Below are 12,593 nucleotides of genomic sequence, written 5' to 3' on the forward strand. Positions count from 1 at the left end.
GCTTGGCTGAACTTTGGAAGAACTTTGCCCAAGACTTCTTGTGTATTCAAGGGCTACACCTCTCCCAACCATGAGTTTGGTGGCGATCTAACGAAATGCCTTCCAGCTCTTCAAGATCAACTTTAAGAGCGCCCAAGTTTTAGACTCTTCTGCTGCTTGTTGTGGCTTGCTTGGAAAGATTCCCATCCTCAGTTTCGTAGGCGAGAGACCGAACAGTTGTTCTTTTATCCCCACTGCACACCGAAGCACCCCCTCCCACACTGCCCCCCCTTAATTCACGCTAGGCCTCTCTCTTTGGAAGACTTTGCCAATTGCTCATTGTCACTCCTCAGTCCCCATGGAAGAAGCCGAGAGCAAAAGTAGCGAGGGCGAGGGGGGTGTCCCTCTGCGGTCCCCTCCCGGGTGACAGCCAGGGCTTTGCCACCACCTCTTTTCCCCAGAGGCATGGTGTCTGCTTCCCTTCACACTCTTTGCACTCATCAGGAGCGCTGAACCGGAGTGGGAAAGCGTGCAACGGGAGCAAGAGAGCACGAAGTTGGCTGTTATAGGGCAAGTGCCTTGGCTTCCCCTCTTGCTCCCCACAGTCGCCCTGAGCCGGTGTGGTTCTTTATTTGGGAAGTCTGACAGCCGCTGCAGCAACAAGCAGCGCCGCAGTAATGAGGTACAGTAAGATTTGGTGGTGCAGAAATTGTTCCATAAAAATATAGTGCATCTCTGAGGGGCTTCTAGCAAAAAAAAAAACCCACCCCAAAACCCCATTCGCCAGGCAGTCGTGATCTTTAGATGGGTTTTTATTTTGTCAGCCCAAGGATGGAAGGGGGGGGGGGAAGTAACATAGGAAATCGCCCTGTCTCTGTACCATTTGACGCCCTGGTCATGTGACTAAGTGGACATCACATGGTGCCATGAGTGATGCTGAGTTGGCCGTGAATGATGTCGAGTTCACATAGCTTGGTTAGAATTTTTGCATCTCACCACTGATCTCCATAATACCTTCATCTTGCACTCTTGCCAGAGTCCAGAAGGATATTAAGGTCATGGCATTGGCCGCCATCAAGTTAATAGGTGAACTAATAGGACGTAGAGAAGCAAATTTCTCATCTCCATGGAAGAAAACCAGCAAAATTGTATTATTTTTGTTTTACCATCTTATCAGAGTAAGAAAAAAAGTTCCAGTCCATTTAGGTCTTTAAAAACAAGAATGGAGCAGGCTAGGTATGTATTCATTCATGTAATCATTATGGAGTGTCTGAAAAGAGAGGCTGTGGTGGTAGATGGGGAGAAAGATAAGAACAAAGTATGTATTGCTCACTCTTGCGTTGGCCCAGATTCTCAGCAATGCTCAGTCCTAAAATGGGATTCTGCTGTATTAAATATAACATTCTTAAGAGTAACTTTTACATTTATGTCATTTTAGGATTATTCTAATGTTTTTCCATGTTTAGTAAAAATGAATTACACAGTACATGTGTAGAGTTTATTTTTAGAGTGCTGAATCCATAACTGTTTTGTGAGAAGACTGTTCTCATTCATTAAATAAGATTTACAATCTGAGTATTCTAATACTTAGGCAGAAGATCTGTCTGATGATGTCTATGCTGCACGTCATTCAAAATATGAAGACAAAGAAAGAGCACGGTGGTCACTGTGGGAAAAGTGTCGATGTCCTAGAAGGAATAGGCAGGTTGAAATTAAAAGATATTGGAATTACATTTTGTTGATTGCTAGTAGTTTCAATTTCTTCAGCCAGGTTTCTCTTATAAAACTAGTTATGTTATTGGGGCTATTTGAATCTTGCTTTACTACTATTCAAATCACAATTTACCTTTACCATTGCAAATATAATGCTTGTGTCAGCATAATTACCTAAGTCTTACTGTAAGAACTGTAGGATTAGCTGAAGCTGCCCCATACTAAAGGGAAAGGGCAAGCCGCCTATTTGAACATTACACGCTTAAAATATGTGTGAATAAAGCTTTAACAATGTGATTAATAGGCTGATTATTTGTTCAAATCATTACTGGATTGGTCATATGTGCTACCTCAAAAGATTAATGTTCTTGGGCAGAGCTCCATGTCAGAATCTTCAAAAACTGTGAAGAATTTTTTAAAAAACCCAAATTACCCCCTCCAGCATGCATGCTTTTGGATGTGATTTCTCCAGATCTTGCCTTTTATAAAAGGAAAACAGTTTTGGAGCGATCAAGGGATGAAAGCAATACCAGACATCTCTGCAAGTTTAAAGACCCAATTTTGCCAAAAATTATGATTGGGTTGTGTGAATGCAGTCTTCTACAAGTTCTCTATGTAATACTTGTATGAATGAATGAATGAATGACAATGTTATTTAAGTGGTAGAGGAGATAAGTGTACCATAATAACAAATGATAATTTATCTGTCCATCTCTTGACATCTAGTCAGTAATGTTTGATAAAAATAGAAGACTGTAATTAAATTGTAGTTTTACCAATGTCAGACAGGGAAATTGTCAGGAAGGCTCAAAGAAAGATGTAATCACAACCATGACCTGGATCACTGAGAATCTCCATAGACATTTCTCATTGGTCAGTTGATAAAACAGTTCTGTAGGGTACTGAGGGGACATTAACAGGTAACTGATTCGCATTCATTGGTTGCAAGGCATTTACACTCTTCCATTATGGATTTCAGACAATTGGCTACTAACTAATTTTTCCGTCTTTGGGATTATGTCCATGATATTTTTCATTAGTTCAGGTTACCTGGCCTTTGGGTGAAGCTTCAGAGGCTGACTTATAGTCTGCTTATTGGAAGAACTCTTTTGAACGCCTACCAGGCCGAGGTTGCATGCCTTTCATGGCTAGCTAGAAAAAAAAACATGTCTAAAATTGCATCTCCTTGTTCACATACGAACTATTCCATCTTCTGTATTTTCCTCACTCTTCGCAATTGCCTCTTTTAGAAAGAAAGACATTTCTTTTTTCAAAATGTCTACAATGACTTTCATAAATAATTCTCAGTTGGAAATGCCTAATACCACAATGACTACAGCAGAAACAGAATCATAGAACTGGCAGGGACCTTGGAGGTCTTCTAGTCCAAGCCTCAGCTCAAGACAACTTATACATCCTGGCCAAATGGTTGTCCAGTCTATTCTTGAAAGCAATGGATTCCTAAGTGATGCTTTTGTTCATGCTCAGGACAGATATCTTTATTATCTTTTCGCTGCAGGGGGACCAACCCTAAATATATATTTATAAGTATAAAAACTGTTTAAGCCAGAAATGGCCCTCCTCCAAGAATGATGTTCATATCAAGTAATTGTCTGCCATTCTGCTTATTTCTTGTATGCAAGTAGTCCTTGCTTAGCGACCACAGCTGGGACCAGGAACACCATCACTAAGTGAAGTGGTCATTAAGTGAAATATCACTTGACCAGAATGCACTTATATCACTTCCCAGTTAGTCATGAAGGAAGTCACTAGGGGTTAAGTGAAATGGCACAGAGTGTGGCTTGCAATTTTATTTATGGCTTCTCCACTGACTCTGCTTAGCAGAAGCTGGCTGTGAAACATGCAAGTGGGTATCACATGATTGTGGATACTGCAACAGTTGGAAATGTGTGCAGGTTGCAAAGCCTAAATGGCAATTGTAACTGTGAGAACACTGTAATGGTTGTAAATGACAGGACTGGCCATAACATTATTTCAATGCTGTCATTAACTTCGGACAAGGAGCCTCAACGTAACACAGAAGCATGCAGGGCTCCTCGGCAGTCGGACAAACCGCAGTCAAAACCAAGGATGAATGTCAACTGCACAGCACTGTGCGCCAACTCACCATGCCCTCTTTCGTGTCTTCCCATCTGTTTAGCCAAAGTGTATCCTGAAAGACACCCTGAAGATGCTGTGAAAATGTACGTGCAGATAGATACTCAAAGCACCTGCACCCTGGCAAGACCCATATTCTTCGACATCTTTGAGGTGCAACAGAATGAACTTAACTTCACTGTATCAACGTGCCATGGACCAAGAAGCATGCCAGGGAGGAGAGCTACTGGATTCTGCATAGAGTCATTGGATGGAAGTTCCTGGTTCCCACTGCCGCCTGTGTTTGAATGAGATGGGTTACCGAACGACCGCAGTCAGATCGCAACACCTAAGGTCATAAGTAGCACGCCTCACCTACAGCACCTGGCTCATCACTTCCCCGCTCTGGATCCGGAGGCTGAGATCCTACTCTTGCTGGGAGATAATGCCCCACGTGACTTTCTCTTCTCCGAGTCAGTTGGCCTTGTAAATGGCCCAGTGGCCATCAAATCTCCACTAGGATGGGGATCGTAGGAATTGTCAGTGTCCATCGGATACAGACCCCAACACAGGCAAATGCCTTAGCACCATCCATTCCAACTGCCTTCCGACGCCCTTTAGCACCATTGAAAACAAGAATGCGGTTCCAAATTAAAAGGCTGCCGGCAATCAGTACACTTCCATTAGGATACCCTAAATGGCCGTTAGCAACCACCAGACATCCACTAAGACGCTCTACATGGGCATATGCCTACGCAACACCCTTTCCGACACCTTCCCAATGCTCGTTGACGCCGTGGAAGCAAGAGTACCATTCCAACTGTGAAAGGGCGCCAGAAGTAGCCTCCAGACTTTCACGATTGGTACCAAGAGTACCTGTCAACCCTAAAAGGCCACCAGATATTGTACGATAATTTGCACAGTCTGTTAAATCTTTCTTTTAGTATTGGAATCTAGATTGACATCTTCCACTTGGTTAGCCCCCATGTCTTTCTTCAGATTTGCTGGCATAGCTTGGTTAGAATTGACTAGTTTATGTTCTTTTGGTTGCCATGTTCATCATGAGTATTCCATCAGTTCATATAACTTCTAGACTTGGTAATGACTGGAGTGCTGATCTGACTTCATATTTTAGTACTAGAGGTTCTTATAAGTAAGGAATATATTCTAAGATATCTTAGATGCTGACATCTCTGTCTAATTTATGCTGTATTTCAAAAGTTTTCCTTTCCCCCCACATTTGTTTCCATCTTCAGTATCTTTACAGATGTTGTAATATTGCTTTTTGTCTTTTCTAAAAGCTCTTTTGTTAAATTCTTTTCGGAGATCCCCCCCCCCCCCTTTCTTGGATTTGCTTCTCTTCTGTTCTTGCCAATTTCCAGTTTATTCTAACATCCAGTTTGCTTTTTTTTCTTCCTTCATTTTCAGCAGTTTCCTTTCACATTCATCCTTAACAATTTATTTAATTTCATTCCATAATTCTCTATTAATGTGGTTCAGGACTTCAAAGCTATTCCTGATGTTCTTCTTTAAAATGGTGGATATATATTCAATATTATATCATATAAATTGACTGGCTTTGAAGCTTACATAGGAACAGTTTATGATGAATTCTAGTCATATCTAGTCTTTTATATTATAACTGAGCTCCTCCATCTCCTTTTAGCAATAATATAGTCAATAGAATCAAATCAAACGGAAGAGATATGAAAAATATGTTCCACAGACTTGATCGCATGGGGATTATCTCTATTACACTGGATCATTTGGCACCTTTCTCATACTGTGATTCCAAGAAATCAAAAAACACAATCTTTGCTTTCTTCTCTTTCATCATTTTCAGCAATCTTTCATATTCATCCTTTACTATGAAAGTAAAAGTATTTTTAAAAGATGTAGGACAGATAGAATCACAGAAAGACTATAGATTGTTCCACAAATAAAACATTAAAAAGACTGATTAAAAATATTAAAAATTTTATATACAGTGGAAAAATGTGTTTTTGTTTCCTAAAAGTTCCCTTTAGAATTACATTTATTGTTAGAGATTTTAGAGATTCTTCTTCCATCATCTTATTGTTCATCAGATCATTGTTACTGAAAGAAACTAGAGCTTATTTTATTTCATTATAGGTCATATAGCAGAAATTTAGAGGAACAAGATGCATCACTGAAAGAAAAACAAGCAAATTCTAATTTAACAACCTATATTTCGGAAAACACTGCAGGCATAACTTCAGAAGCCTGTAATTCTCAATATTTGGGAACATCACAGTCTTCAGGAAAAAAAATATCAATGGTAATGCACACATTAATGAATATGCAATTTAAATATGTAATTATTGTTGAGTTTATTGGAGAACAGTTAAAAGGACCAAACTGAACTATTTAGCAATTTCCTTTAAAAAAAATCCTGCTTAGATCATTTGTGTTATAAAGTGTTTGTGTTATTGTTCATTAAAGCATTTTAATATACTAGAACACTTAATTTAATTTAATTTATTTAATGCATTGGAGAAACGCAACTCAATACATATTTATTTCATTGCAATAATTTATTTATTTATTTGGGGGTAGTATGTTAGATTATATTGTATGAAGCTTCCCCAAGCTGCTTAATTTAACCTTCTAAATAACACTTTTGTCACTGTGTAAATTTTAAGTTGATGCAAATGATGTGATTTTAGAGTTTCCAGTATCAGAATTAAGAATCACTGCAAATATTTTGTACAAGATATATAGCATATCTACTCCAAAAATAATCTTGAACTTCTTTCATTTAAAAAGACTATGTTAAAAAAACTCCTCGGTGCCCAGCTTTCTTCCTTGTCATCTAGTTACCAATTCCAGTTAAAATCACTTTTGGAGATTCCTTTCTTCCTTCATATTTATATACCATTTTCCCGAAAATACAACCTACCCTGAAAGTAAGTCCTTGCTTGATTTTTACACGTGCGCCCAATGTAAGTCCTATCCCCAAAATAAACCTTAATTAAGATCCCATCCACTCCAGAGTAGACTGGTAAAAATTAAGCTGGGAGGAAGGGGAGGGGAGCTGACCTACTACTTACCTTTGGACAGTTGTAGCCAGGCCTCACACACCCTAACACCTGCCTTGCCGGCCCATTTCTTCTGCATTGAAGAAGAATCTGGATCGATCCGGAGCTCTGTTACCAGCTGCAGAGGCCTTCAGGAAAGCCTTGCCGGCCACAGAAGTGGTAGTTCCTGAAGGCCTCTTAGCGAAAAGGAGGCCGGGGGTGACATGCACAAGTGAGATTAGTAAGTGGATGACATCCCCTGAAAATAAGACCTGGTGCCTTTTTTGTGGCAAAAAATATCTTATTTGGGGGGAAACATGGTATGAAAAACTTGAATATGGACATTGGCTTGAAGCTGCACGCCCTAGAACTAATAAGAGAATCACAATTTGTTTCTAATTAAATTAATGGCCTGCAGAAAAAGTACACTTCCAAAATTGATTTCCAATATATGTGGCCATATTTTTCCTCTTTCTTTTATATACACAAGCACATCTTCCTTTCCATTCTGGCAGACACCGAAAAAGGAGGTGAGGTGGGGGTAATGGAATGGAAAGGGGTGAAGTGAAGTAAGATAGGGAAGAGAGGGGGAACAAATTGAATGCAAATGGGAAAGGAGAAGTAAATTGTTAATAATCACAACTTTTATCAAATGTATATATACTCATCTCCTAGCAAGACCAGGATAGGGAAGAAGAATCAAGTTGTTATTTTATAATAACTTATTTAGGCATTATAAAAGGCTTCCAGGCAGCCTCACCATAGTAGTTGCTTCTTTTCCAGGGCATCCAGTTAGCGCAGCAGTTATATCTGCAGCCATTTGCATTTCTAATTCTTTTCTTTCCAACATCTGTTGAAAAATTAAGGCAGTTCCCCCTTCCTATCTGCAAGTACTGGCATGGGTGGATGTGACTAATCTTAAAAATAGAGGTTAAGAGACACACTTTGCTAAAAGTTTATTTCAGTGCCTTTTATCTTTCATCTCTGTCAGACTCTTCTCTGGAAACAGCGGACTTTTCCACTAAAAAATGAAGAAGTAGAAGCTTTAATACCCCAATGTCCACCAGCAGTTCATCAAGAATGTTCAGATATGTCTGTTCTTAGAGACTCTGACCATAATCCATACACGGCATTTAGTTTTCTGAATGATAATCAGCCACAAAAGGAGAGTTCCATCATCTCTGAAGTGGAAGACCACCACCAAATTTACTTGGGGAAAAAACAGACGTGACAGAAAGTAAAGTTACTTATTTAGAAAAGTAAATCAAGTGGAAGAAAGATGTAAGGTAATATAATTTCATGCTCATGCAAGCAATCATTTTCTTCATAATATTTATATTTACAATATATTTTTTGACTTTTTTTACAGGCAGGATGAGAATGCAAGAGGTATTTATTATATTTATCTGAATTCCCAAGAAGAATGTTTTCTGTCCGGTGGACTAATATACCTGTGAAAAGTGGATGCTCTTAAACTGTAACCTCACTGCCCCATCTTGATCAAATATGCAGTGTCTACTTATTGCAATGAAGCAAAAGATATCTTTGCATATAGCAAGTGGTAAAAGAAATCAATAATCTATAAATTTATAAATGAAACACATACTTGCATTCATTAGGCTAGGCAAGTTAAAACTACAGATGAGATAGTCAGTTTAAATGATTTAATTTTCTATACTTCAATGGATTTCTCTCTCCCCCCTCCCCCCCAATTATTTTAAAGGTAAGTACTAGAAGTATCTGAGAAATTCAGATTTCTGAAGTAAGAGAATCTACTATTTCTATTGCATTTAAGCAGTATTTTTACTTATTTAACTCTTTTGTATCCCTACAAACACTATATATGTGCTACAATCAGCGGATTATGAGCATCCATTTTTGTATCTTAGAAACTTTAAATATACATGGAAAAGAGAACATTTAAATATAAGCTTTATGAGCAAGGAAATAGCTCTTTTAGATAATGATAAGACAGATGAAAAAGTTCTCATACAAATTTCAAAATGCTGCATTGCAATGTTACCTGTATCCACCAGGGAATGCTAGGTGAATAGATATTGCACAGGACTGTTGTGTGCATTTATTGCTACCAATTCAAGATGATAGCTCTTCTGTGAGGAACTATTGATGGCTTTTATTAACATACTATTATTAAGTATGCTTTTTAAAACTGTCAAGTAAACTTTAATGGGTAGATGGCCAAATTTTAGTGTTTCATTGTCCCCAGCGGATTAGAAGTACACTGGCTAATATAAAAATGTTAAGTTGCCTTTTCACACTACAGCCTATGTTAGATTGTAGTTTCCTATATATTTTGGTTTTAGCTTTTTAAATACTTTGTCCAGGAAATTAACTTTGAATCTTGCCTCTGATACGCCAATTTTCAATGCAAGGTTTTAAAATTAAAAGTTATTTCTCTATACTACAGTGTGATGTTAATGGATTGAAATATGTATCAAAAAATGAACATATAGAATCCCTTTAGTATTTTGTATTTAACTATGACAAATCATGATTGGGAGATACTGTTGGCTTGGCATCAAATGTTTTACATAATTGTGATGAATATGAAATGACATCCCCCCCACTCTGATTTGCTTGCCAAAGCCAAAATCTGTATTTTGTTGGTCAACTTCATTTCCAGTTTATCGTCTTACTCACATTTCTTAATATATAAATTACTATGACTTCTAATATATGAGTATCCAGCCAAAATGTGAAAAATGAAAACATGCATTCTTTAAAAAAAGATTTTTATTTTGTTGATTTGATTCTCACTCTTAAAACAGAGCTAATTCCGATTTACATCTTTATTAATATTGGCTAAAAGGTGGGTTTTGATCATTTGAAAGATAAAATTCTTTTTTCTGGTAAGTTATTTTTTCATAGTGATAAATTCCTTGTGAAAATCTTTTGTTCTTACAGTTGCTGACAAGTGAAGGATTTGTAATTCATAATATACATTGCTTGGTCTATTATAGATGCCTGTTTTATGTGTGCTAACTTCTACTTAGTTATTTTAAAGAATTTAAAGACCTATATAAACCATTACATTGCATTATTTTTAACATATGCAAAATTTCCTAGTCAAATTTATTATGTTTTATCAAATATTCTGTTGAATTCAATAGGGCTTACTCTTAGCCACATTTGTACTGGATTGCAGCCTTTGCAGATTAAATAAGAGTCCCTGACCAAAGCCAGAATTCCTAAATGTTTGCTATCAGTTTCAAAAACAACAAAAAAGTATGCATTTAACTACCTCATCTGCCCAACCTGGAGTAAAAAATATTTATTTTAGTTCAATTAAACAACAGAAACTCTATATATTTTCTTGCTTTTCTACTCATCAGCTTACTCTTTATGCAAGTCAAGATACAAGGATCAACAAAAACATTTTTTAAAAAAATCTGTTCATCCCGTTCTTTAACGCTGTTTCCCACTTGTTTTGTCAGTATAAAAAGAGCAGGAAATGGATCAAATTATTTTTTTAATTTCAAAATATATTCTCAATAAAAGCAATTAAAGAGATTAACGTCAAACATTCCACTGAAAAGAGAACTGCAATGTTTGTCTTCATTATCATATTTTTCTTAAGAAAATGATAGAAATGTCGTAATTTGATATGCCAGTTTTGACTGGAAGACTGTTTTTTGTTCAAAAGGCATTTGACAGGCACCAAATCATAACATTTTCTTAACTATTTTTATAGTATAAAGTACTGTATAACTAAAATGAAATTTCTGAAACATCTGTATCAATTGGGAACCAAAAGGGTGTGCATATGCATTAAAAAAACAAAAATTATTTTCAATTTGCAAATAACGTATACAAGCTGAATGATAATTAACATTTCCTCAAAGTATGCACTCTTTTTCAGGCTGAGGGTACAACCAAGAAATGTGTGGATTCTAGGAAATACATTTAAATTGAAACATTTAATGTAAATTACTTTCAAAGTATTTAATAGTTTTTCCTTCTGTCATGTTAACAGTTATAACTGATTACAATTTTTAAAAGTTTTACAGATTATATATTCATGATCTTATCTTTTTAATGGTTTGCAACTTTTGCTGTTATTTTCATATTCAGAACATTGAAGCAGATTTCCTGCTCCATTTCCATCCTTCCATTTCTCATATTTACCCTCCCATTTTTATTCTTAAAGTGGATTAGACCTATAATTGTTCATCAAAGCCAAGTTACCCTTCAAACTTTTCCAATTCAAGGGTTATTTAGCATTTTAAGGAATTACCACATTTGTATTTTTTAAAAAAAAAATCTTTTCCATGACAAAGTGCTGCATGAAATCAAGGAGCAAGCAGAGCATTTTCTCCAAAATCACAAGACACTCTTACTGTGTATTGTGCTTGGGTTTTTTTGGTCATAAAATGAGCCTCCAAAGTTGATGTCTTTCTTGTTTATTCCACAATGGTATCCCAACCGAGCCATAATGAGAACAGTAAAACGCAACCGGTCTGGCTGCAACCTGATTTTACCGATCAAGAGAACGCTTTTGAGCAGCTTCACAACAGGCATTCCTCAGAAGGTTAATCACAGCTCTAGGGTCGTCACTCTTCATTATAGCACTCCCAGACACAATCATATTTGCACCTGCCTAAAAGCAAATGCCATGACACTGCATAAGAATTTTTAAAATAAACAAGCAATAATAAATTGTAGAAAATTGTGAAATATGTATACATTCTAATGGAAAACGAACAGCAGTTAGCCAGATCAGCACCTTTAATTATACTTTCCTTATTACTCCTAATCAGCAAGAAGCATCAAGGTTTGTCAAAACCACAAATGAATACTCAAATGCTTTGCGAAAAAGTTACTTCTATATTTAATCAGAATGAAAAAAGAGTTTAATATTAAACTGAGATTTAAAAAACTGGATTACCTAGACCTAACAAGTTCCAGTAATTACAATTTTTCATTTAATATGGACTATCTCTTAGTCTTACCTCCGCACATTTATGTATAGTATCTGGCCCTACGCCACCATCTACTTCAATATCCAAAGAAGGAAACTGAGTTCTCAGCCAGTGAACCTAATTAGCAATGCAGAAAGAACATCAATTAACAGGAGCACTAATTATTTTTCTTATAATATGCAAAAAGTAGACATCAATATATGGTATGAACATTCTCAATTAAAATGTTTAAGAGTCCCATTACTTTTTCATAATGCTGCGATTTTTGAAATAATTGGCAAACTTACCTTTGGCATCATATCTTCCATGAACTTTTGTCCACCAAAACCAGGTTCCACTGTCATAACTAAAGCCATGTCTATCTGATTGGCCCATGGTGCTAAAAAATCTACTGTGGTTCCTGGTTTGATAGCCAAACCAACCTAAAGAAGAAAAGGACCAAAATATTAAAACAACTTGTATCCTGAATCTTTTAGAAAAGAAACAAAAAAATTCAAAGTTATTCCCAACATATATTAGTAAAAAGCCCTGTCAAATAAACTTTCCAATGGCAAAGAAAAAAGTAGATTACTTCCAATGTAAAACTGCTAAGCCCGTTATGGCGAACCAAAGGCATGCATGCTGGAAGTGGCACGCAGAGCCATCTCTGGGCACACTAGCTGTTGCCCGTTGCTCTTCTGGGTTCGGGGGTGCACTGGCCAGCTGGTCTTTGTGTGTGTGGGAGCTCTGGAAACTGGAAGAGCTTCCAGTTTCCACCGCACATGAGTGCCGGCCAGCTGGTCTTAGCGCATGCATGTGCGCCAGGGAGCTGCTCTTCTGGTTTCCA

At 37.0% G+C, this 12,593-nt stretch overlaps 2 protein-coding genes across 16 annotated transcripts in view; one reads left to right on the plus strand and one right to left on the minus strand.

Annotated features, from left to right (window-relative positions):
- Positions 1-9,249, plus strand: part of KANSL1L (KAT8 regulatory NSL complex subunit 1 like) — a 48,948-nt gene extending 39,699 nt beyond the window's left edge. For 8 of the 10 annotated variants that reach the window (XM_087941482.1, XM_087941378.1, XM_087941606.1 and 5 more), the window contains 4 exons: positions 1,571-1,680; positions 5,923-6,088; positions 7,819-8,113; positions 8,197-9,249. In XM_087941482.1, the coding sequence (XP_087797608.1) occupies positions 1,571-1,680; positions 5,923-6,088; positions 7,819-8,058 (516 nt within the window). In that variant the 3' untranslated portion in view covers positions 8,059-8,113; positions 8,197-9,249. Of the gene's footprint in view, positions 1-1,570; positions 1,681-5,922; positions 6,089-7,818 lie in introns of all 10 variants that reach the window. The other 2 variants (XM_087941282.1, XM_087941258.1) reach the window with 2 other exon arrangements.
- RPE (ribulose-5-phosphate-3-epimerase) overlaps positions 1-12,593 on the minus strand; it is a 45,485-nt gene that overhangs the window by 24,500 nt on the left and 8,392 nt on the right. For 4 of the 6 annotated variants that reach the window (XM_087942015.1, XM_087941974.1, XM_087942078.1 and 1 more), the window contains exons 4-5: positions 12,055-12,189; positions 11,798-11,884 (exon numbers count right to left, since the gene is read on the minus strand). In XM_087942015.1, the coding sequence (XP_087798141.1) occupies positions 11,798-11,884; positions 12,055-12,189 (222 nt within the window). Of the gene's footprint in view, positions 1-9,563; positions 11,446-11,797; positions 11,885-12,054; positions 12,190-12,593 lie in introns of those variants that run through there. The other 2 variants (XM_026707755.2, XM_026707754.2) reach the window with 1 other exon arrangement.

This window comes from Pseudonaja textilis, chromosome 1, assembly GCF_049901715.1.
Source record: "Pseudonaja textilis isolate UNSWEBS1 chromosome 1, rPseTex1.2, whole genome shotgun sequence".
In the NCBI taxonomy this organism is placed as follows: domain Eukaryota; kingdom Metazoa; phylum Chordata; class Lepidosauria; order Squamata; family Elapidae; genus Pseudonaja; species Pseudonaja textilis.